The sequence below is a fragment of the Stylophora pistillata genome, chromosome 11 (assembly GCF_964205215.1).
Source record: "Stylophora pistillata chromosome 11, jaStyPist1.2, whole genome shotgun sequence".
In the NCBI taxonomy this organism is placed as follows: Eukaryota; Metazoa; Cnidaria; class Anthozoa; order Scleractinia; family Pocilloporidae; genus Stylophora; species Stylophora pistillata.
Window position 1 is genome coordinate 5,612,637 of NC_142529.1, and position 24,749 is coordinate 5,637,385.

Genomic DNA, 24,749 nt, shown 5'->3' on the forward strand with positions numbered 1-24,749 from the left:
TCAGGCAGAAATAACAATTTGGTTTGTTGGATAATAAATAACTTATTAGACGTTTTGTTGTGTTGTATCGCTGAGTTTTTTTTTAACTTATTTGTATTTTGACTTGCCCCACGGGCTCCTCAAAATATGGCACAACTCGTAAAAATACTCAGCGATACTATACAACAAAACGTCTGATAGTATGTATGTATTTGTGATGTTTAGGAAGTTTGGCCCATTTCAGGTCAGAGCTGGTTAAAATGGGGGCCTGTGTAAACTATGACGAGGCATGCAGACCACAACAATGGGAGCTACGTTCCCCACTTTATGTGATAAGTGTGTGGGGTTCTTTAACATCTTCTGATAATGATGAAGAGACTAGAATTTCTAACCATTTGCAGATGTCATAGCAAAGGCAGCACATTCACCTCATTTATTTCAAGATTTGATTCACACCGCACGAGCGCACCGCTGATTCATGATCAAGTACTGATCCCAAACTTTCATATTTTTCTACTAACCAGTACAGAGAAGATGCAGGAGATCAGGCCAATGGTTTTTCTTCCTTATCAGAGGAGACTAGAATGTCTAACCGTTTGTCATAGCGAAGGCAGCACATTCTTATAGGTCTGGTCTGGGGCTTGAGCTCTCGACCTCCCGCACAGCTGTCCGACGCTCTACAACGTGAGCTAACCAGGCGGCTAACATGCTCAATTCCTCAGGGCACACTAAATAAAGAGCTTTTGATACAATTCCTCACTCTTTACTATGAATGACTTGCAGAATTGTTTTAAAACCTCTTTATTTTCTAACAACACGTATGCAGACAATATGGACTTAACTTACAGTTAACCGGTTTCCTTTCTGCTCCTTACAGATTTTAATTTTGAGCTCTTTTCACAAATTACAGATTTTGAGTTGGCAAATAAAGGATTTTCTTTTAATAAAATACAGACTGGTACATTGCAAATTACAGATTATCATTTTGCAAACCAAAGATTTTTCAATTTGCAAATTGAAGAGTTTTTTTTGTAAATTAGAGATTTGTATTTCATCTCACAAATTACGGCAAACCGTTAATTATGCCAATTAATTTAAATATGATAATATCACCCCTTTTGTGTCACGTATTACAGGTCTTTACCGGAAATTCGGGAAAAACGGACAAAAGGAAGAACAGTCTGAAGGAATTTGCAAGTGCAAAGTTTATCCGCTTTCTGCCTACAAGTTATCATGGATTCAAGGTTCTGAGGGTGGAGGCTTATGGAATACTTTTGACTAAAGGTAATAATTTGTTCTCATTTTTGTCCCTCTGATACAAAGTGAAGTCCTAATAGCGAATCATTTGAGAAGGGCAAGATCGAGCAATTTTACAGAATTAAGGCAAATTTAAATATCCTCTAATACTAATTGTACTTTCGTTGAATGAGAATGATTTAAACACGAAGGCGCGCTATAAAAGTAGCCGTAGGTCCCAATGGACCATTTGTAAATCAACCGTCGTGTGATGCAGAACTCTTAGAGTTAAGTCAGCTTGAGCTACAGCTACTCCAAAGCAGTGAACAGCGGGCGCATTCCTCAAAATTGTTTTATGTCTTCATCATAATACAAGAATTTTTGAGATTTGTATTTCCTTTCTCCAATGGAAACTATCTTTATTTGTGGAGGTAGATTTGAGATCGAAGTAGGTGATTCGCATGTTACCTCATGCCACCATGCTGGTGGAAGTAAACAATAGATATCTCATTAGCTCCTTTTGTTCGTCTACCAGCATTTGAATTTGACCCGCACACGTCAACGGTGAGTGACAAATGAGCCTAGGTCTTCCCAGGGAAGACTTCCTTATATAGCGCGCCTTCGTGTTTAAAGAAGGACCTATATTTTAAAGCAGCATGAGGGTCAGAGAATTGGACAATCGACACCAACAAAACTAATTAAAGAGCGTGAAAATGTTTGAGTGGTTGTCTGTAAGATGGGATTGTTGGCGGTTTTGAGTTTTTATGTTGATTTTCTTTGTGTCTTTTTTGTGTTGATTAATAATTGAGAAAATCGTGGAACCTCTTTCTGAGAGAAGAGGTAACTGAGGGTGGTTAAATATTGCATATTTTTGGCCCTATGTATTTTAGAGCAGCATGAGCGTCAGAGAATTGAACAATCGACACCAACAAGACTAATTAAAGAGTGTGAAAATGTTTGAGTGGTTGTCTGTAAGATTGGATTGTTGGCTGTGTTGAGTTTTTATGTTGATTTTCTTTGTGTCTTTGTTTGTGTTGATTAATAATTGAGAAAATCATGGAACTTCTTTTTGAGAGAAGAGGTAACTGAGGGTGGTTAAATATTGCATATTTTTGGCCCTATGTATTTTAGAGCAGCATGCGTCAGTGGGGTTAACGAAATAATTTGAATATATCAACAAAGTTGAAATAGGAAAGTGGCCACCGTTACGATTTATAAAAGCTGACGTTTCGATCGTTAGCCTGTTGTTGGAGCGAATAGAGGAATTTAGGGTTGTGTATGCTTTTAAAGGCAGAAAATGGAGCTACGTTATTGGTGGAAATGTGGCAACGAGAAAAACACGAATAAATTAGTGGAATGAAAAGCGTTCGTTGATACCTGTGGGATTTAGACTTCCCGTTTGAAAGGTCAACTTTTGTTTAAGAGTTTTACGGGTTTGCGTGCTACCTAAACGTGAGGAAAGACCGCAGATTGCCATATGTTGCTTAGAATGATTAGGTAAATTAAAATGTCTAGGACTGGTTTCGATGTGTCCTTGTCATTCCTCTCCATGTCGCAAAGGTGTTCTCGGAATCGGTCACCTAGTCTTCTTCCTGTTTCGCCGATGTAAATCTTTTTGCAATAAGTGCAAGTTATGCAATAGATAACATTGGCAGAGGTGCACGTGAAGATATCAGTGATCTTAATGGATTGTTTGGGTCACTATAATTTTTCAGCGTTGTGAATGAAAGGACACGTTTTGCATCGTGCACGAGCGCATTTAAAAGTGCCTGGTTGGTCATTAGTCTGAAAAGAACTTCTGACCAAATAATTGCCTATGTTTTTGTCGCATTTGAATGAAATGAGCGGAGGCTGCGAAAAGATGGCACTTGTGTCTGGATCGTTTTGAAGTAATTTCAAGTTTTTAAGAATGATGGATTTAACTGAGTGGTTGTGAGGGTGAAACGTGAGAGTGAATGGAATGCGATCGGAATCTTTCTTTTTTGACGTTTGTAGTGCTGAATGTCGATCAATAAGTTGGCGTGGTAGTAACCCACTTTAACGACAGAATCAGGATAACCACGTTTATCAAAAAACTGGCACATTGACTCAGATTTGTGGTGGAAATCAGAGTCATCATTACATAAACGATGAAGTCCTAGAAACTGAGAAAAAGGAATGGAATTCTTAACGTGAGATGGATGCGAAGAAGAATACAAGAAATTATGCGAGTCTGTAGGTTTGTAATACACATTAGTGCATAAACCGTTGCCTTCAATGGAAACTTTGATGTCTAAAAAGCATAAAGAATTGTCACAAATTTCCCAGGAATATTTCAGAGCCGGATGAAGAGAATTGACTGCGGTTATGAAATGAGTCAGCTCCTCTCTGTTAGAGTAGGTGGCACCGATACAGTCGTCGATGTGTCGACCGTAGAATTCAGGTTTGGAGCCGTTGTATTGGCTGAAAAATTGGTGTTCCACAAAACCTACAAAAAAACTTGCATAGCTAGGTCCCATTTTGGTACCCATGGCTACACCATTGGTTTTTTTGAAAAAGTTGTCCCCAAATGAAAAAGATTTACATCGGCAAAACAGGCAGAAGACTAGGTGACCGATTCCGAGAACACCTTGCGACGGGGAGAGGAATGACAAAGACACATCGAAACTAGTCACTGGACATTTTAATTTACCTAATCATTCTAAGCAACATATTGCAATCTGCGGTCTTTCCTTACATTTAGGTAGCACGGAAAGCCGTAAAACTCTTGAACTAAAGCTCATCTTTCAAACCGGCAGTCTAAATCCCACAGGTATCAACGAACGCTTTTCATTCCACTAATTTATTTGTGTTTTTCTCGTTGCCATGTTGCCACCAATAGCGTAGCTCCATTTTCTGCCTTTAAAAGCGCACACAACCCCCAATTCCTCTATTCACTCCGACGAAGGGCTAACGCTCGAAACGTCAGCTTTTACAATCGTAATGGTGGCCAATTTACCATTTCAACTTTGTTGATATATTGAAATTATCTGTTTAGAGAAGAGGTAACTGAAGGTGGTTAAATATTGCATATTCGTGACCCTTGGTAGAGTGTAGCAAACTGTCTAATCTTCATTCTACAGATGTTAGGCAGAAGGAGAGCTGAGGCTCTAGTGTCCTAATTATGAATGCGACTATTTCTCTGAAATAATTTTAGGAAAGGTAAATTAGAATAATGAATGATGGTGATAAGAAAACATGAATTTTGCAATTGAGATTTTTAGTTGTGTAATACAGGTAGGGACACAAAAGGTGCATGGTGCTCAGAATTTGTTATGGTTCCCACAGCTGGTTTTTGGAAAAGACAGATACAGTTTTAGTTTTATATGTGAAGGACCAAACTATTGAACAAAAGTAGCCACATTTTTATGAAAATGAACGTCTTGTATTGTTAAATGAAGGATTGTCAGCCGAAAGGTTTAATAGGTTTGTAAAATTAAGGTGTCATTGTTAAATTTCACATCAGATGTTGTTTATTCCAGTTCCATCACGTCCTCCTACTGCCTTCAACTTGACTGCAAGCTCGTCTACCAGCGTCAAAGCTACCTGGCAATTACCTCCAGTCTTTGCCAGACATGGAGCCATTGTAGGGTTTAAACTGTTCTACAAAAAGAAAGGTTCTGATGAGCCAGCAAGAAATTTGACCATTAGAGGGGAATTAACATTGGATAAAGATGTCACTGGCCTTGATGAGTACACAGAATATGAATTTCAAGTCCTGGCTTATTCATCTGATGGTGATGGGCCAAATAGTTCTGTTGAGGTGGAAAGAACAATGGAAGATGGTATGGGACAGATCAGGAAGAATGATAATGTAATAGTGTTGGTTATGGTTTGTTGCATGTTCATCAAGAGTGTGCAGTTGAATACAGCCAAAGGTGTAAAGAAAAAATTACCATTCAGTCACTTTTGATAGGATCAGTCATTTGCTCTCCAAAAAAAAATACATAATTTAGTGACAAGATTTAACGCTCAGTATGTTAGAAATGTCTACCAATAAATAAAACTGATTAAAACACTATATCCAATTGCAGCTCCTTCACGACCTCCATCTAACTTTAGGATTAATGGAACCTCTTCTACAAGTGTTACAGCATCTTGGCAGTTACCACCAAAAAATTATAGAAATGGAATAATCAGAGGATTTAAATTGTTTTACAAAAAGAAAGCCTCTTCAGGGTCTGGAACCATCCTTTCTATTAACAGTGAAGCAGTTTTAGACAAAGTTGTCACTGGGCTTGATATTTACACTGAATATGAATTTCAAGTGTTGGCTTTCACTTCTGCTGGTGATGGAGTGAACAGCTCTCTGGTTGTTGAGAGAACAGGAGAGGATGGTTAGACCAGTTTCTTTTTCTTGTTTTTCATAAAATTGCATCATGTCAAAAAAACCATGATTTAATTTTAGTGTTAAGACTGGTGAATGATGACAATTCTATTTTGTTTTGTTATTGGTAGTGTCCCATATGAATTGAGAACCCATTGATGCACCTTAACTGTATAGAAGATTCATACTAAATTTGGATGAGAGTGCATGACAACTTTTTTCGATTTTCTCCCAGACCATCATTTTTTGGACCCAACTGATTTTTAGATCAACTTTGTTTTCCCCATCTGAGGAGACATCCAATTTCCAGTCTATTGAAAATGCTGTCATGGCAGTTAATGTCAATGAATTACACGGAACTCAGATTAAATAATACACTTTGAAAGTAGACCACAATTGAATTGGGTTAATCATGTAGAAAATGATACTTTTTCAAAAGATGTTTGCATGATCGAGCACCTGGATAAGAGGCAAAATTGTTTCTAATTTCTAGATGACGAGGGAAAGGTGATGATGGTAAATATATTTATTATTATGACTATTATCCTAATGTAAATCTATCCTCCCGATTGCAGTTCCTTCAAGGCCTCCTGATGGCTTTACTCTGAATGTAACCTCTTCTATCAGTATTATAGCATCCTGGCAGTTACCACCAAAAAACTCCAGAAATGGAATAATTCGAGGATTCAAATTATACTACAAAAAGAAAGGCTCGTCAGGGGCAGGAAGAATGCAGTCCATTAACAATCAAGCAACTCACAATAAAGTGGTCACTGGGCTTGAAAAATACACAGAGTATGAATTTCAAGTACTGGCATTCACTTCTGTTGGGGATGGACCAAAAAGTTCTGTTAAAATTAGTAGGACAAAAGAAGATGGTAAGAAAATTAGAAGATTAATAATGTTGCTTATACACTAAGTTGAATAGTCATTGTATATATAATCATATGTATATAGACAACCAAAGGAGGCTGATGAGAAGTAGGATCCTTTAGTATGACCTCTTTCAGTAGTAATCAAAGTGATCCCGATCCTGAAATGATCCCTTGCCCTGAAATAATTACCAAATCAATCCCGAAATGATCCCAGCCCCCAAAGTGATCCCCCATTTCTTCTTGCTGACTCTGAAATGATCCCTAAGTAAGTTATGGAATGGCGATTCAGCATGAGACAGTGGGTCCTACAATGATGATGTTAATGAATAAGGATAGTGAGCAATTTTCAGTCACAAAAGGTGTAAAGGCTATCAAGCGATCATTTAAGTGTCATTGTCAGAGAAAACCAGGCAGGAACAAAAGTTCGAAGTCGGCGTTTGACCTCCACCTTTTTACCATAGAAAAGCTACCTGAAAAGATTATCAACGGTGGTATTTTCAGAAGTAGGTGGGTTTTTTATTTCTGTAATCAGGGCTCTCCACGGGCATAAAATGGCTTTATTTTCAGCCAACTTTCGTTGACCCTATGTGAAAGAGCGTTAAGTGAGAAAAACTTGCCATAGGTTTTTCACACCTTCAATCCACAATGAAGTGATTGAAGTCTAACAATCTTTCTTTTGCCAAACGCTATGTTTTCAATGTCGCACTTAATATTAGCACTGAATTGATAACGAATGTGAGCCAAATTTTTGCCATTTTTGCAGTGCTGTTTGTCAAACGTGCGTGGTTTACTTTTAAAGAAAATTATTGTATAAATAGCCTGTTGTACCTTTATTAAAATACAGCAAACTTAAAACTGGTATCTCAAAGTAAATCGCTAAGGCCGACGTTGAAAGTTACATGGAAATGCCATTCAGCAAAAATTTTTCCCGCCAAATTTTGAGAGAAGAAATAATATACAGATTTATTTTTTCCTGGACGGTAAGTCTAAAATTTACTAGACAGTGTTCAGCAAAGGTAATCAGGTTGTTTAGTTACCGGTGGAGAGTATTTACTTCTAAATATCGACATAAGTAAGCGTTTAAACACTTGAAACATGAAACACCCCTTATACAAAACTGATTTTTTTCCCTGCTAAAAATAATTTATGTGGCACGCGGCAGGGAATCCCCGCGCATTTATTCTCCGTAGAGTTTGACCGTCACAAGCATAAGAAAAACCATTCAAAGCTAATAATATGAGGGTGATCTGAAAAACTGTGTCATTTCAGTATGGTAAAAATATAAATATAACAGACTAGCCGTCTTGTTTACATCTGTAGTGGTGCTAACTGTTATGAACTATTTTTAATCCGTGATTTTTTCACTTGCTTTTACCTCATAATAAATGTAATGCCCAAATGTAAGTCTTCACGCTCTATCAAACACAGAGTTTTTACACTTAAAATTAAGTATCGTTATAATTTGTTTTTCTATTGTTTTTTGGAAGAAGAAAATCAGTCTGTGTCGATTGTTAAAGCGTAACAAAGATTTCACTACGGACTAGCCTGGCAGTAAAAGTGACATTGTCGTTAATAACAGATGACACATCAAGAAAGGTTCCTATTGTTGCAAGTGAGTTCACCCAATATCTTTAGTTAAAGTTTCCAAGGCCACGTGCTTCATAAAAGGTTTTTCGCATATTTCATTCACAACGGCACCTCTAATAAGTCCGTTATACTAGCTAATCAGACACCGTCAACAACAAAGGGAATCGGGATTTTTTTTTCCCATTGGAAGCAAACTGCTTGCAAACAGAATAAAGCAAGACTTAAAATGCTTTCTACTGTCTGGTTGATATCACATTTTAACTCTGAAAATACGAAAATAAATTGTAAGGTAAAACTCAATGTTTCTTCTGATTGTAAACAAAGTATTTACTGCTTAGGGCTATTTCGAAAGACGCCACAGGTCTCCATTGCTGGCTGCGCCATAATCCGTAATATTTAAGCATATATTGCAAAAAATCAAGAAAGTGATTCGTAGAATTAACGATGGCATTCGCGTTAACGCTTATTTTCCGCACGCGTGAAACAGGTGCAACATTTAGCTTACGAATTTAAGGATTCGATGAATGATTTCTTTCTCGCTAGTGAACCTGAGACCTCTAATTGAAGACTTTCGCACATTTCCCTCAGCTCAACTACTTTCATTATGTTGTTTTTCTTCACTTTTGAAATTTCGTACAAGTTCCGCCTATTTCGGACGACAATAGGGTGCTGAGGCGCAGTCACTTGAAGGTTTACTGCTATACGTAGATTCTCAAGCGCAATTTCATTTTCTAACGCTTCTAAATCTGGATCCTCCTCCGTAAATTCCTGGCTCGTAGCAATTTCACTCGTATCTTTTTCCATTTGTGTCTGTCGCTGGACTACTGATAGCCATGAGAAGAAATTATTTGTTTGCTGTGCTGTTCTCCATTCCTGTGGGGTGAACAGCAAATGTCCAGCACCGTCCTTAACAATTTTCATTTCTCGAGCGACCTGAACCGGATCTTCCCTTTGGCCAGTTCTGCAGCCTGTGTCAAACTTCTGAAACAAATACCCTTCTACATGAGCCTCCATTCTCGACGGCTTCTTTTCCGTTTGAAGTGCCCATTCCATTGGCTGTTGATCTTTTTTGCTCGAAGAGGGATATGAAAAGTCTAGTTCTTCTCCGGAGTAAGTTCCAGTTTCATGAAAGCCGGCTACATTAACGCCAGTAAGCCTCTCGGCCCACTTTTTTATGACGATATCATAGAGGGACTCCGATTCCAACTCTCTTACGTGTTTTCCTAAATCGATGTGCTGTTCAACCTCTTCGACTGTTGTAAAACTGAGAACACATCCAGTTTCCGTGCACGGGAAAATTTCAGTGAGAGGCCGAGTGTTTTCTGCAATAGTACCTCGTTCTTTCGTTCTGGCACCAAAAGTCTGAATTATTTTCAGTCCAGTGTCCCCTTGCCTTTTGATAATTACTTTGTCATACGGAATGAAACAACCTGGACCAACATTGTAAGCTTTCCAAGCATGGACTCCCCTTTCCTCAAATAAGAAGTTGTTCAGAAGGCTAATTCCAGGCATTTTGTTTTCCACGCCAACCGACTTAGGGGTACCAACTTGTACAACAGCTACTCTACAGCCTTTGAGGCCACCGTGGGATTCTAAAACCTCTTTCATATTTTCTGCAGTTATCATCTCATGCTTCTCATTCACCCATCTCTTGGTGTGAGCTTTTATGGGAGCAGTTTTCCGGTCGCAAATATCTTTTCCGGCTTCGGGGTCGGAAAAGTCGTAGCGTAATGGGTATTACACCAGATCCTGTCCCGATGTACGGAAGGCTGAGGATCAAGGGCCCACTGAGATCACAAACAGCGTTTTCTGATCGTAAAAAAGCTCTGTTAATCGAAGGATACTCAATCTTGATGGTGTTGAGTAGATGCTCAATGACTGACATAACAGCCAAGCTGTTTTGCTTGCAAGTGTTGAAAGAGATGCACAAAGCTTTCAACTTGACATTTGCCCTCCTCTTGTGAGTGTGTTATGACAGCACTAATATGCCAGCTCCTACCCCGTTTGCCAAAGAACTCAGACATCTGCTCCCTGTAGTGCTGCGGCAGATATCTCATCGCCCAGTCCACAATAATCAAGTTTGTTTCTTTGTCAAGCTGAGTGAGAGCACTCTGTTTTGCTTCTTCCTGATTAACAGAACGAAGTAAATGTGCTTTCCAGGCTTGAACTGCTCGAGAGTTCTTATCGTCGAAGTTTATTCTTGCTCTCGTTTCGTCGCTGCTGACTAAGTCATCAATCCTCTTTAGTGTGTCGCGGAAATTCGAATCAAGAGAGTCACATCTATCACAGTGAATGTCATGGGAGTGTGGACATTCTTCACAGAAGTCAGGATTATCCGGGTCGCTTGTGGCATGTACGGTACAATGGTCGCTGTTGTTTTCGTTTCTACCCACGTGCGTCGAATTTTATAGTCCATCTTCAAATATTTTTTTTGCCTCTTTCAAGTCTCGTTGCATTGCTTCAGCCCAATGCTCCTCTGCCCCGTTTTCCACTTAAGTGTCGACGACTGCGCGCAGGTTGTCAAATGCTTCAGTCTCTTCTGCTGTGATATTATCAAGCCCATGCAGGGACCTCTGCATCGACGCTGAGTAAATGTAGAGCATTGTAAACAGAGAACGTGTGCTTGCCGGCTCAAACTGCTGCTCTCTTCAGTAGCTTGTGTACTGTTCGATAATTCTGGAGGGAATCAAGGTCCGCACAACAGCTGGAATTATAATGCGTTCGCCAGAGTCAAGCTTAAGGAGTTTTTGTTCCAAATGCAGCATCTTGATGCAGCTGTGGTTGTGAAATATAGCTTATGAAATGATCAACTTTTCCCTGATCAATTCTTTTTCGGAAGATTGTTTGTTCGGGAACGACTTGTCCTTTTCCTGCCTCAGTGGCATGCTGACGAGCCTGGTCAATTCTCCACTTAGTTAAACCAGGGATTAACGTTTGCAATTCTCTGCGGCTAAAGTCATTTGCGAAAAGAGATAGGATCTGGCGTTTAGTTTGCCACGACTCCGCTTGATCATAAGCTTTGATCAAGACATGAATGAGCTCAGTGTTTGTGTCAAAATGCTTTCTTTTGGATGAGCTACTCTCGTCCCTCTCGGTTATGTCTAAATCATTTTGGATACATTTCCAAAGGTCTTTTTCTTCCCCAAGACTAATGGCTGACGGCGCAACTGCAACAGCTTCCCTGGCCTTGCGAATTTAGTCCTTTTGCTGGGTAGACGAGATATCGTCCCATGAGGCATTTAAAGTAGAAAGGATGGGACTAAAGCGTCTACTTGTCAGGTTTCCCAGGGCATCGTTCAGTGCCTGTCGTCTCTGACTTTGGATTTCCTTCTCGTCACACCAAATGCTTACTTCTTCCTCAGGACCGCTGATTTGAGAGACCTGAGACAACAGAGTCTCGTCTGTGTCTTCGCTATGTGGCTGAACATCTTCAATCACGGTAACTTCACATTCCATTAAGGTTACTGTGCACCTTCAGGGGTGTCTCGCGTGCAAGCGATGTAGCGCATCAGCTTTAAACGGTAGATATCTAAACCCCTCTATCAAATTAAAACTTATAGGACTGGCTATCAGACTATACCAAAAATTTTGAAAAAAAATTAATTGTCGAATTTTTCTTCACTTCTAAATGCGAGCACCCCAATCACCTTTTAAGAGCTACAAGTCAAAGGAAATTTGTTCGATTGCTATCAAATTTTGACAGTAGCTAGTTTTGTATAGGTAATCACGTGATTTCGAGTGCAATTTGGAATAAATAAGCACGAGTAATTTTTTGAAAGACTAACAAAACTGCACGAGCCCTATGGGCTCGTGCAATTTGTGGTCTTTGAAAAAATTTACAAGTGCTTATTTATTCCAAATTGCTCGAGAAAATCATGTGATTATCTATTAATAATATACATGTACATGAAAAAATACGAGGTAGCTTCTCATAACTACGCAGAAGAAAAGTGCGCGCATCATGCGCAAAAATAATTTATTCAAACTCTGCAAGTGACATTGACTTTGACATTGACCTTGACATTGACCTTGACATTGACATTAAGCAATCATTCTGACCAATCAGAATGTCTGGTTTGTTTCTTTTCTTTGCACTGAATTAACCCTCTTCTGCACTGAATTAACTCTCTTCTGCACTGAATTAACTGAAAACTGCATTCATCTTAACCAATCAAAACCGAGAAATTTCTTCATGTATATTATTTACTTATAAACAACAAAAACGTGTCTCCGAATTTTTTATTTCTAAATACTTTTTTTTTTCAAGAGCGATTTTTGTACGATCACTCCACATTTTTTTAATCCTATTTCAAAAATGTTCAGTAACTTTTCACTGAAATTGAATATGGCAAATCGCAGACACGTTTTTTTAGCGCTTTGGCCCCGGAAACGGAGGAACACATTAAATAAGCGAAAAACAAAATTCGCTTTGACATGTAACGTTCAAAAGGTGATTCGGGCGCTCGCATTTAGAAGTAGTGAAAAATTCGACAATTTTTTTTCAAAATCTTTGGTATAGCCTGATAGCCAGTCCTATAAGCTTTAATTTGATATAGGGGTTTCGCCGGATATCTACAGTTTGAACCGGACGCGCTACATCGCTTACACGTGAGACACCCCTGAAGGTGCACGGTAACCTTAATTCTACCACCTCATTTCTTCCTGGAGTTGTCACAAAGCTTTGCCCTGAAGAGGACTGTACACCAGCTTCCTGAAAAAAAAATATATAGATAATAAATAACAATTACCAGTCACGCATTGGTCCAGTAGTTGAATTCATTGACACGGACTGGCAATCTCTGCCTTTGTTATACTGCGTTTATGTGTAGTTACATTGAAAGCACTTCTCTCTGTTCTGAAGTTTCATTATTGGTCAGTTCTTAGATCACAGCAAACTAGTTGATGACATCTAACTAGGCAGTGGATTAATGAATCCTAACGTCAGTAGCCTGGGACCTGCCTCCCTAGAGGGGGAAAACGAAATATCAGATCAGCAAGGGCAAAAATAAATCAGCGAACGAAGCGAGCGAAGCGGTAGTCTGGGAAGGGGAAAGGGTGACGCTCTGTTTTCCCTCTTTTTTTGTCTTTTTTTCCCGCTATGGAGCTTAGTCCCTGATTATAATGTTATTTATTTTGCACATCTTAACTCATGTAAACGAACCCATGTTTTTTACAAACTAGTCCTTACTACATAAACGCCATTTAAATAGGCTACCTCCGAGTTCTAAAAACCCACACTTTCAAAATAAGGCCAAGTGCACAACCTTTCTTTCAGTTGCTTCAGGTGGTAAGACCATCACAACTTCAAGATGGGCTTATCCTGAGCTCGAATCCCGTCATGTCCAATTTTTGACGAGGATTTCTCGTCAAAGCAAACGTTATACGAACATGGACTTAGCTATCCCCCTTGGGTTAGAATTTAGGGAGTCAGACCAGTCTTCGGGGACTACTTGGGTTCAAATCCCTTCGTTCACGTGTTTTTATCATTGCAAAATGACATTGTTTTCCCAATTTTAATTTCATCAACAGTTCCAACTATATAATGTAAACTTCTAGTAAACTCAAGTAATTAGTAAGTCAACCCTCGCTTTCGTTCAGGACTGGACTAAATACAATGCTATTAAGCTGACCTGTTCCATGCCTTCATCCAAATGTACATCAAAATCAATCACTTTTCTCGCGCTTTTTATAGTGTTCCAGCCTACAACTTGTGCAGATTGCTATCAAGAGTAATCAACAACAGAAAATGAACAATCAGAACTGAAGCCTGCTCATTTTAAAGTGCTACACCCATACCCCTCCCTCCCAGACACTTTAGTGGAAATGAACAATGCAAGAAGATCACTATTCTTTTTGCTACATTAACAGTATTTTTTGTTTTAATTTTATATGAACATAATGCATGTTTACTGAAAAGTTTGTGTTAAGAGTTTAACATATAACTGATAATACTCTCTCCAGGCCAATTTTTATATGAGGCAGAATTCGCAGACTCCATATGGCACGCGCGCAAACAGCAACTTTAAAATAACTTTTAGATGAGATTGGTTTTTGATAAGCGTGAACGTTATCAACCTCGCTTTATTCTATCGGCGTCTTTTATTCTATTGGCATATATGTTTTGTAACTCGTGTACTATTAGTGAATCACCTTTACATGGTTTTGTGCTGTTTACTTTGGCTCAATATTACATGCCTCTAAAAACCAAATTACTTGCACATGAAAGAACAGTGAAATGAACCGCACATATCAGACGTCCCATAACCCAAACAACAAGAGAGTACGCGAGAATTAACTAAATCTATAAAGAGAAGTCTTCACTCACCTGCTCCGATAGGAACAATCTCCTTAAACTCAACAAGTATTTCTGCGGATATTTTTGCATTAACATGCCTGGGGAGACTAAGTCGCTTTTTCAACCCCTGTTGAGCCGGATAAGAGCAAATGTAATTCTTACGGCCAGGCCAGTCGGTAGTTAAGTGTTTTCTATATTTGGGGCAGATAGTCGAAGCCTCTTTATCATCCTCTCATAACATACCAATACGTCCCGCCCGGCTAAGTATCAGTTACGATTCGCTGACTTCTGCCTTTCCTCGACCACGCTTTCCACTAATTCCAAAACTAATGAGGTGCGGGGTCATATCTCGTTTGCACGCCAACAGTGGAAGAGTATCGGATCCAACTGCACCCTTGGAACACGAAGATTCTTCCGTTGAAAACGAACAATTCATGACTACAGATTTAAGCAGACCATTATCCAGTAAAGGAGACACTCTTTCCTCGGAAGGCTTACGTGACAAATTAAATCAATTCTATATGCAGGTAAAAACACACTGATCTTATCATGGTACTTTATCAAAATTAAAATCTAATAGCCAATACAATAAGTGAAAGAGATTAAACTTGGTTACCTTTTTGAGGGCCTTGCCAAGGATGTGAGCTCAATGCTAATGGAAGTTGATGGAAAAAATTCGTTGCTGAAAATTTGGCGGGAGACTTTTTGCTTCACGCTATTTTGGTGGAACTTTCCAAGTCAGTAATTCCGTGTTACTGAGAGATAACATTTTTAAGGTTGCTGTAATTTAGTAAAGGTTTAATAGGCTGTCAAGAAAAGTAACTTTCTTCAAAAATTAGCCACGCAATTTGAGAAAACAGTGTAAAAATTGGCAGAAATCTAGGTCTGGATAATTAACGACTTGGCGGTGATATTAAGAGCGACATGAAAGACAAGGAACTGGGGCAAATATTGAAAATTATATTTCAATCGGTTTATTATAGGCTAAAGATTTCAGAAAGAGAAAGCACTTTTTTTCGCTTTGTGCTAATTCATATAGGTTCAACAAAAGTTGATCGAAAATCCAGATGTTTCATGCCCGTGGAAGGCCCTGATCTGAAGAAAATTTTTATTTTCAGACAAAAAACCCCCTAGCTTCTGAAAATACCTCCGTTGATAGTCTTTTCAGGTGGCTTTTATATGGTGAAAAGGTGGAGGTCAAACGCCGACCTCGATCTTTTGCTCCTGCCCGGTTTTCTCTGACAATAACACTTAAACACGCCAAATAATTCTCAGGCTGATGTTCAGAATATAAACTCCTTTGTGCAAGAAATTTTCACCTCGAGAATAGACTTTATCACACCAGCGCCATATTGAATTATCCAGTTTATTGTGTTAACTTGTTGTCATAGCAATGAAAACCCTACTTACAGTTACAGTGGAAAAGGGCAAAACCCAGCTTCTTCAAATTATTAGATCAACTTCCCTTTGAATTTAGTTTGACTTTTCATCGTTGATACATCGCAACTTTTATCTCGATGTTTTCTTCCTCTCCTCTATTTTGATATTTAACTGTGTGAAATGAAAAGATGACAGGTTATCAGTACACTGTCTCACTCCAGTCTTCTTTCTGTCCACCCTTGACCCTTTTTAAAGTTATGAAATGTCACGAACCCAGTGTTTCTTAAAGGTTCTTCTGTAAGTGTAACTTGTTCGAATATTCTCGTCAGGAAATGTGATGCATGTTAGTCTTCTCTAACATTAGTTTCTGTTGGATTATTTTCTTAAAAACCCAATTAATGTAAGTAAGGAATTTCCCTTACTCCACATTTTGATTTTATATTTATTGAGTGTCATGTGAATCATGACGATGAAGTTGTGTAGTGCATGTCAGATTGTTACCAAAATATTATTTTATTCCTATGTAGTCCAAATATTTTCCAAAAATAGTTAGTTTTATCGTTACTATTATTATTATTATTATTATTATTGTTGTTGTTGTTGTTGTTATTATTATTGTTGTTACTATTATTGTTATTATTATTGACAAAAGCGGGAAATAATTACAACGTGACACCAAATATCAAAGGTGTGAACTAAAACGCTAGAAAAGGGTTATAATGCTGTAATTGTTAAGTTCAGGTTTGATCTGATTTATATAAAAAGCTTCTTTGAGTTGTCAATCAATTGAGTTGTTAGCAGAATCTAGAATACTAAAGCAACAAAGGGAGTATTTGTTCTAACAAGAAGGAGATGTGTTGAAATGCTTAAAAATTTGCGAGTTTTTATCGCTTTCCGTGTGCTCCTTTATCCTAGTAGAGAAGTGGCGACTAGTTTTGCCAATATAACGGGAATTATATCCCGCACAAGAAAATTGATAAACTACCATAGATTTTAGAGCATCAGGAGTACGATGTTTAACACTGAACATGTTTTTAATTTTAAAAGAAGTGAAAACTAGTTTGATATTTAGGTCTGATTTACAAAAGCGCTGAGTGAGTTGTCGGAGTTTGAGGTTCGCTATTTCAGAATAATAGCCGGCAAAAGGAAGTTTAAAGTAATGTGTATTATTGTCATCAATGTTCCGGCTATTTTGAGAGGAGGACCCGTCAAGATACCGCTTGAAAGTTCTTTCAATAATATGCGAAGGAAAAGAATTACGTTTTAAAGTGTCGGAAAGTGTCTTAAGATCGTTTTGAAGGCGGGAAGAGGTGTTGTTGATTTTGTAGATACGGTCAATAAGAGTTCGGATAAGGCCAATTTTGTAGCATGATGGACAAACTCCGACAACTCACTAAGCCTTTTTGTAAATCGAACCTAACTATCAAACTAGTTTTCACTTCTTTTAAAATTAAAAACATGTTCAGTGTTAAAGATCGTACTCCTGATGCTCTAAAATCCATGGTAGTTTATCAATTTTCTTGCGCGGGATGTAATTCCCGTTATATTGGCGAAACTAGTCGCCACTTCTCTAATAGGATAAAGGAGCACATGGAAAGCGATAAAAACTCACATATTTTTAAGCATTTCAACACATCTCCTTCTTGTAAGAACAAATACTCCCTTTCTTGCTTTAGTATTCTAGATTCTGCTAATAACTCAATTGATTTACAACTCAAAGAAGCTGAACTTAACAAACAATTACAGCATTATAACACTTTTCTAGCGTTTTAGTTCACACCTTTGATATTTGGTGTCACGTTGTAATTAGTACCCGCCTTTGTATTACATCATACTGTAAGTATTTTATTCATCTACCTGTCTGTTATATAATTACTCACGTTCTGTTACTCATTAATTGAAGATGGCATAAGCATGCCGAAACATGTCTCTCAAAAAAGTTGCCTATTTCTTACAATATTTATCGTACTTGCTACTACTACGACCATTATTATTATTATTATTATTATTATTATTGTTATTATTATTATTACAACATGGATTACTCTTACAAAGAAAGCAAAAAATGTCAAAAAAAGAGCAAATTAACAAAGACACCGAATACAAGAAAGAAGAGTTACTCTGGAATCTCAAAAAGTTCAGTGTACATCTTTTACGCAGTTCCAGGGTTTACTCTATTTCCATCATAGTACTGAAAAAAATGTGCAAGACTCAAGGTTTTGCACAATCATTCTAACCTACCTGTTACTTTTACAAGTCCTTACAGTTCATAATTATGACTAAAGTAAGGGGGGAAGTTTTTAAAGAAACTGTGGTGCTGTGTCGGTGAGGGGATATAACAAGATAATTTGGTTTTATCAACTGAGTTGTTAAGGTTGATTGGCTGTAAAGAGTTTCGTAAAGAGTTTCATAAAGAGTTTCTAACGCTGACGTGTCGATCATTAAGAAATGAATATCAAAGCGATCTTTGCAGGAATGAACACTACTCAAGCAATAGTGAAATAAGGCCAATTATTTACCGTGAGAAATGTTCATCACTGCGAAGATGGCTTTTATACTCACAATGACAAAACATGCCAAGCTACTTTAATTAAGTAAATGCTGAAAAGTCCTTGCTTCAGCCTCCAGAGATGAATGCTATTTCTTTCTGAATATGCAATTTATCTTGTGAGAGTGATGATTTGGTGTATTTGATTTTCTGCCCTTTGATCAGCATGCTAGTAACTACTGTGACATTCATAGAGTGATAATACCCATACTGATTCTTTTATTGAAAATACAAAGTCTTATATGAATGCTCAATTTCAGCTCCTTCACGAGCTCCCACCAACTTCAGTGCTGCTGCAAGTTCCTCCACGAGTATTACAGCATCGTGGCTCTCACCACCAGAAAACTTCCGACATGGCATCGTCAAAGGGTTTAAATTATTCTACAAAATGAGGGGCTCCTCAAAGTCAGCAAAGTTCGTGAACATTTCTGGAGGAGATACATTAAGTACAATTGTGACTAGTCTTCATAAGTATACAGAGTATGAATTGCAGGTGTCAGCATATACGTCAGTTGGGGATGGACCAAAGAGTCATGTTGAAGTGGTGAGAACAGAGGAAGATGGTAAGAAAATAAGATGATCTGTTTTGTTATCAAGGATGCTTTAACTACCATTTGAAGGAGCGTGTCATAATAACTGAGAACAAAATTTTACTTTTCGGTAGCTGTGCTGTCGGTGTTAGTTTTTAGTTTCACCTATACAAGGCATTTTTTATATCTATACCAAATTTCACCACCTTTGAAAAACATACTTATGACATGGGCTCCATGTTGAAAATATCTTTATTTTTATTAGTGATAATTGTATGAGCTACTTGCTTTCAGATGTGGACTCCAGGGTCAAACACTCAATTTTTTATTCTTGTTATTGTGATATAATACCCATCTCTCCTCCGCTATGTTTTGTTAATAGTACCCCTTAGAGTTCGTAGTATCTTTGCATGAGTAAAAATGTTGTAGTTGCCCAAATTTCCATTTACTTTTTATATTTTAGAGTAATTTTTTCAGTTATTCCCTTTACTCTATAGGAGGGCATCAAGTATATCCTTCATAAAACACCTATCACGCACCAAAACCTGTGTGAAGATGATGTTCAAGCCACTGTTGTTATTTTCTCAATTCATATTTTCTCTAATCCCAGTGAACATTTTTTTTAAAGATAGGGTACTTATTGTTTACTTCTTCACCCTTTATTGGTGTTCACCTTCTCCTTTATTCTGCCAGCACCCAATGCACCTACTTCCTTCTCATATACTGATGTACCACCTGGCAAGTCGCATGGTCCAAGAATAACCTTGACCTGGAGGAAGCCTGAAAAACCAAATGGAGTTATCAGGAGTTACACGTTGTTTTACAGTCACAGTGGAGACACATTAAATGAGATTTCTGGAATAGGTGCTCAAAATTACACTCTTGATGTCTTGGGTGGAGTGAGTTATCGATTCCATATCAGAGCTGTGACTATCAAACCAGGACAAAATATGACTGAGACTGTAACTTCCAAGGAATATGGTAAATTTTGTTTCATTTAAATCATTCGAGCAAGAATTCTTAGAAATTATTTTTCATTAATTGTCAAATGTTAAAATTAATTTGATAGTACAAATTAATATTACCATTAATTACCCTACAAAATTTGTATAAGTTAAAACCAACAAATTATAGGGTACCAAAGTTAAAATGTTTGGGAAAAATATATGTGTTATGAAACTTAATAATGGCTGTTTACCAGGATCGAGAATCGTTCGTCAACGACCATTTTCGTGAATTGTTCATATTTTGTAAATTACTTTCAAAAATAACATCTTAAGTCCCAGTCACTTAAATCTTCATAAATTTGTGAAAATTTAAAATCGCGGTTTTTTGGTTATCCGGTGCAGTTCTCTGCATAACGAACTGTCAAAAAATAACTGGGAAAATCAAGCCCTGTTTAAGACTTCAAATGAAATCAATCGACTCTGAACTCTGCACTATTAAGAACATCCTCACATACCGCTTGAATTGGCGGCGAAAAGTGAGGGTATATTTCACGCGATAAAAATGTACCTGGAACCTCATTTGTTAAATTTTCAACTCTATATATGTGAAATATTTGTATTTCCCGTTCACTGTGCAAAGTATGATGCTTGGAAACTCAAAAATTCAATCTGGTCTCGGTTGAGGTCGGCGTAATGCTTGGAAAATGTATAGAGATTAGTAAATTATTTCGTAAGATAATTATGTAAGTTATTACTAAACATTTTTTAACTAAAAGTCTACAAGTGACTTTCTATAGCACAATCAATTGAACATGCGATATAATGAAACAGCTACATTCGAGAGAAGCTAGTACTGAAAGCAGAAAGGCGAGATGTTGTATTTTGACCTTCAAAGTAAGTAAATATCAAGGTCATGGAACATAACGCTAGGTAACTGCGGATTACTTGAATACATTAAAAACGTGACAGGTAGTCAAGCTAGGATGGTTTTCTTGGTGGGTTTTTGTTCTGATGAGATCCAATGAGAAAAAAATAACACGACTTATCATATGAGTACTGAGATTTACTCATTTTATCGTTACGGTTCGATAAAAAAAAAAGAAAGCAACGAAGGCTTTAAACCCAGCTCCTTACGTCAATGTACTTTGATGGCCAGTTTTGAACGGTGTTTAAAGAAGAAGAATTACCTGCTAAATGCGCCACAATGCCCTATAAAGTGACAATAATAGGATCTAATGGTAAAAAAAGGTAGCATCTTTGTTAGTGTACGGTTTTTTTAGCTTGTCTCCACCAATGATTATTGAATTGATCTCTTAAGAACAAGTAAAATAGCATGTTAGTTTTTGCACTTGTGCAGGTACCTGTACATGTACATTTTCAAGTGTCGCAGTTTATAAAGTGTGACTTGTCTAAAATTCTTTGTTGATTTGTAGATACAAATATTTCTTAATGAAAAGACTGTAGCAAGCATTCTTGTTTTGAATAATAAGGATTTTCTGATTTCTAGGAGGTTTTTATTCCATTGACAGAACCCAGTTTTGGCCCTGATTCTGTTTCATCCTCTCAAGTTCAAGAAAACAAGAGGGCCTTTAACATCTCATGGGCGCCTCTACCAAGAGAAAAAAGTAATGGAAAAGTTATTTTGTATGAAGCGGAGGCCATCATTTTGGAGAAGGAAAATGTGCGCAAAGGATCTGTCGTCAACAGCCCCTCTGCCAATACTTCAGCAACATTTGTTGTCCTGTCTGACTTTGAGCTTTGTTCTAAATATGATGTCGCTGTTCGAGCTTACACTGCAGCAGGGCCGGGACCCTATGGCGAACCTTCGAGACTGGAAACATCAAGTGAGTGAATTCCTAGTCAGGTAATTCTCTGATGCAACCCTTTTAGGTTACAGAGCAACTAGATTTCTTCTTATTTTATGATTATTGACAACGTGTAAAAAGCACATTTTGTCTTCGCCACATTCTCGTTATTGTGTTTAAGTGCAACCAGATTTCTATTAGCGTTGCCTTTTTATTTTATTGTATTTCTTTACTGCATTTTTTCTTTCTGTTTCATTTTATTTGATGATTATTTGCAATTTTAAAAAAATGCTCTCTGGTAATGTTATTATATGACCAGCAAAATTTTCTTTAATTTTTTTGTTTTTCTTACACAACACTAAAGGACCAGAACCACCAGGGGACATTAGTGCAACAGACACTGGAACAACCCAGGTTACGCTGACGTGGAAACAAACTGACAAAAAGGAAAAAATTGTGTATACTGTAAGTTGGATTAAAATTGCTGGTAATTGGAGTATCTGGGAGATTCCTTTACAGTGTTGTTATGAACAGTTATGTACGCCGTAGATAGTTAGACATGTTTTAAAACTTACCATTTGTTTAGAGTGTTAACTTTATAGGTACATTTCTATTACTAATACTTATAATTGTGTTATGAGGATACCAGGGGGGGATTCCTTTCTATCTTTCATCATCAGGATTTTTGTGGCTTAATTTGAATTCTTTTCACAAAATTAAAAGCAACAACTCTTACCTAACGTAACTTTGAAAGATTTTCAGACAAATTTGATGCTTTTAATTTCAAGGTATGTAGTGCATGTAATACGTTATCAGAGCATTTTTTTCGTAACAGTGGTAACAACTTTAATAATAATAATAATAATAATTTTATTTATATAGCGCTAAAATCCAATAATTGTCCAAAGCGCTACCTAATAACAATATAAAATATAAAAATATGTAATATAAAATATCTACAATATACAATATAATTCAAATATAGCCTAAGTTATCTACTATATAAATCAAAAACATCTCAAAACAAAACGAATCTCATAACCTATATGCTAACTTAAATAAAAAAGTTTTAAGGGATTGCTTAAAAGTTGCCACTGAAGCACATTTCCTAATCTCTAGAGGTAAATCGTTCCACAATTTAGGTCCTGCAATAGAGAAAGCTCTGTCTCCATATGTTTTCAATCTACTTCTTGGAACCACTAAATATTCTTTACATGAAGAACGCAATGACCTAGAGTATGTTTTAAAATTCAAGAGGTCAGAAATATAGGAAGGTGCAAGGCCATGAAGGGCCTTGTATACCAATAAAAGGACTTTAAAAGTTATTCTAAACTCAACTGGTAACCAATGAAGATTAATTAAAATAGGAGATATATGAACATGCCTCGGTGTCAATGTGACAACACGAGCTGCAGCATTCTGAACTGCCTGTAGTCTAGCTAACAGATACTTAGGAAGGCCATGTAATAAGGAATTACAGTGATCAATTTTCGAACTAATAAATGCATGGACTAAGATTTTACATGTATCTTGGCTTAAGTACTTGCGGATTTTAGCAATATTTCTCAAATGATAGAATGATGATTTACAAATGTTCTTAATGTGCTCCTCAAAACTAAATATGCTATCAAACTGAACCCCTAAATTACGAACAGAGTCACGAGGTGCAATGCACTCAGAACCAACAGTAATGTGACCGATGTCAGGCACAGGATGGTATCTGGAACTGATGACTACAAGGTCCGTTTTGTCCTGGTTTAGTTTAAGATAGTTTCTTATCATCCATTCATCAATGTCCCTCACACAGCATTCCACTCTCAACTTCACTTGTTGGATGTCATTCAAGCTGGTAGATTTAAAGGTAATATATAATTGGGTGTCGTCAGCATATAGATGGTATGATAGTCCATGATCATTTATTATGTCCGCAATAGGTGATGTGTATAACAAATACAACAAAGGGCCCAGAACTGATCCCTGAGGGACACCACACTTCAATGCACGTTGTGAAGAATGACTATTCCCAACTTTAACAAACAGCTTACGTGAAGACAGGTATGATTTCAGCCACTTAAGGACAGTTCCTTGAAAACCAAAACAAGTAGACAGCCTTGTCACTAGAAGAGTATGGTCCACCGAATCAAACGCCGCCGACAGATCCAAAAGTACCAGTATGACCGACTCATTACGATCTAAAGCACAAAGAATGTCATTTTGAACCCTCAGTAGAGCCGTTTCAGTGGAGTGAAATGACTTGTATGCGGATTGAAACGTTTCCGAAAGACCATTAGATGTAATATAGTCTGTAAGCTGGACACATACCGCTTTTTCCACAAGCTTAGACACAAACTTCAAATTAGAAATAGGTCGAAAACTTTCATATTTAGTGAAATCAGCATTATGTTTCTTTAAAGTCGGTGTCATAGCTGCAATCTTCAAGACATCAGGCATAACTCAAGTAGATAAAGATGTATTCACTATGTTAGTCAACACAGGAGTTAGTAAATTGAAACATTCCTTCATTACCACTGCAGGCAGAGGATCAAGTACACAGGATTTATTAATAGATCTCAATGCAAGTCCCTTGATGTCTTCATAACTGACATTAATAAAGTCTGAAAACACAGAGTTACATTCCACGTAGTTACCAAGAGTCACTTCATTAGCATCATTACCTTGCGCAGAATTCTTCTCTATTAGTGTGGCATGGATACGATCAATCTTGTCAATGAAATAATCAGCGAAAGAATTAGCTAGTGCATCGCTACAAGATGATGGATACCGTGCAGTTGATTGCTTTTGTAGTAGTTTTGATACTGTATTAAACAAAACCCGTTGATCACTTGAGTTTTCAGTAATGATGGTAGTGTAGTAAGAGGATTTCAACGACTTGATCAAATTATTCACAACGCAGCACTGACGATTATATTCTTGTCGATCAGCCTGCAGCCTGGTTCTTCGCCATTTTCTTTCAAGGCGTCGTCGCTTACGCTTCTCTACAGATACCTCATTAGTGTACCACGGAGCAGCAGGCCTAATAGTAACAACTCGGCGCTTGACAGGAGCATGCTTGTCCATTATTGATCTTAATAAGGTGTCATACTGTTGAACTAGATGATCGAGATCGCTGGATGGGTCGATGACGAGAGGGCAGTCAGCAACATCACTAAGAAACGACTCCATGTCAAGAGACCGAAGCTTCCGATAGAAGATAACTTCCTT

At 37.6% G+C, this 24,749-nt stretch overlaps 1 protein-coding gene and 1 pseudogene across 1 annotated transcript in view; one reads left to right on the top strand and one right to left on the bottom strand.

The window, feature by feature from the left end:
• LOC111345456 (receptor-type tyrosine-protein phosphatase F) overlaps positions 1-24,749 on the top strand; it is a 61,169-nt gene that overhangs the window by 18,313 nt on the left and 18,107 nt on the right. Inside the window, exons 11-18 of the mRNA XM_088737354.1 lie at positions 1,116-1,263; positions 4,716-5,018; positions 5,268-5,570; positions 6,136-6,438; positions 18,506-18,808; positions 19,469-19,756; positions 21,252-21,566; positions 21,892-21,992. Of these exons, the coding sequence (XP_088593480.1) occupies positions 1,116-1,263; positions 4,716-5,018; positions 5,268-5,570; positions 6,136-6,438; positions 18,506-18,808; positions 19,469-19,756; positions 21,252-21,566; positions 21,892-21,992 (2,064 nt within the window). The remainder of the gene's footprint in view (positions 1-1,115; positions 1,264-4,715; positions 5,019-5,267; positions 5,571-6,135; positions 6,439-18,505; positions 18,809-19,468; positions 19,757-21,251; positions 21,567-21,891; positions 21,993-24,749) is intronic.
• On the bottom strand, positions 8,524-11,478 carry LOC148719789 (uncharacterized; annotated as a pseudogene).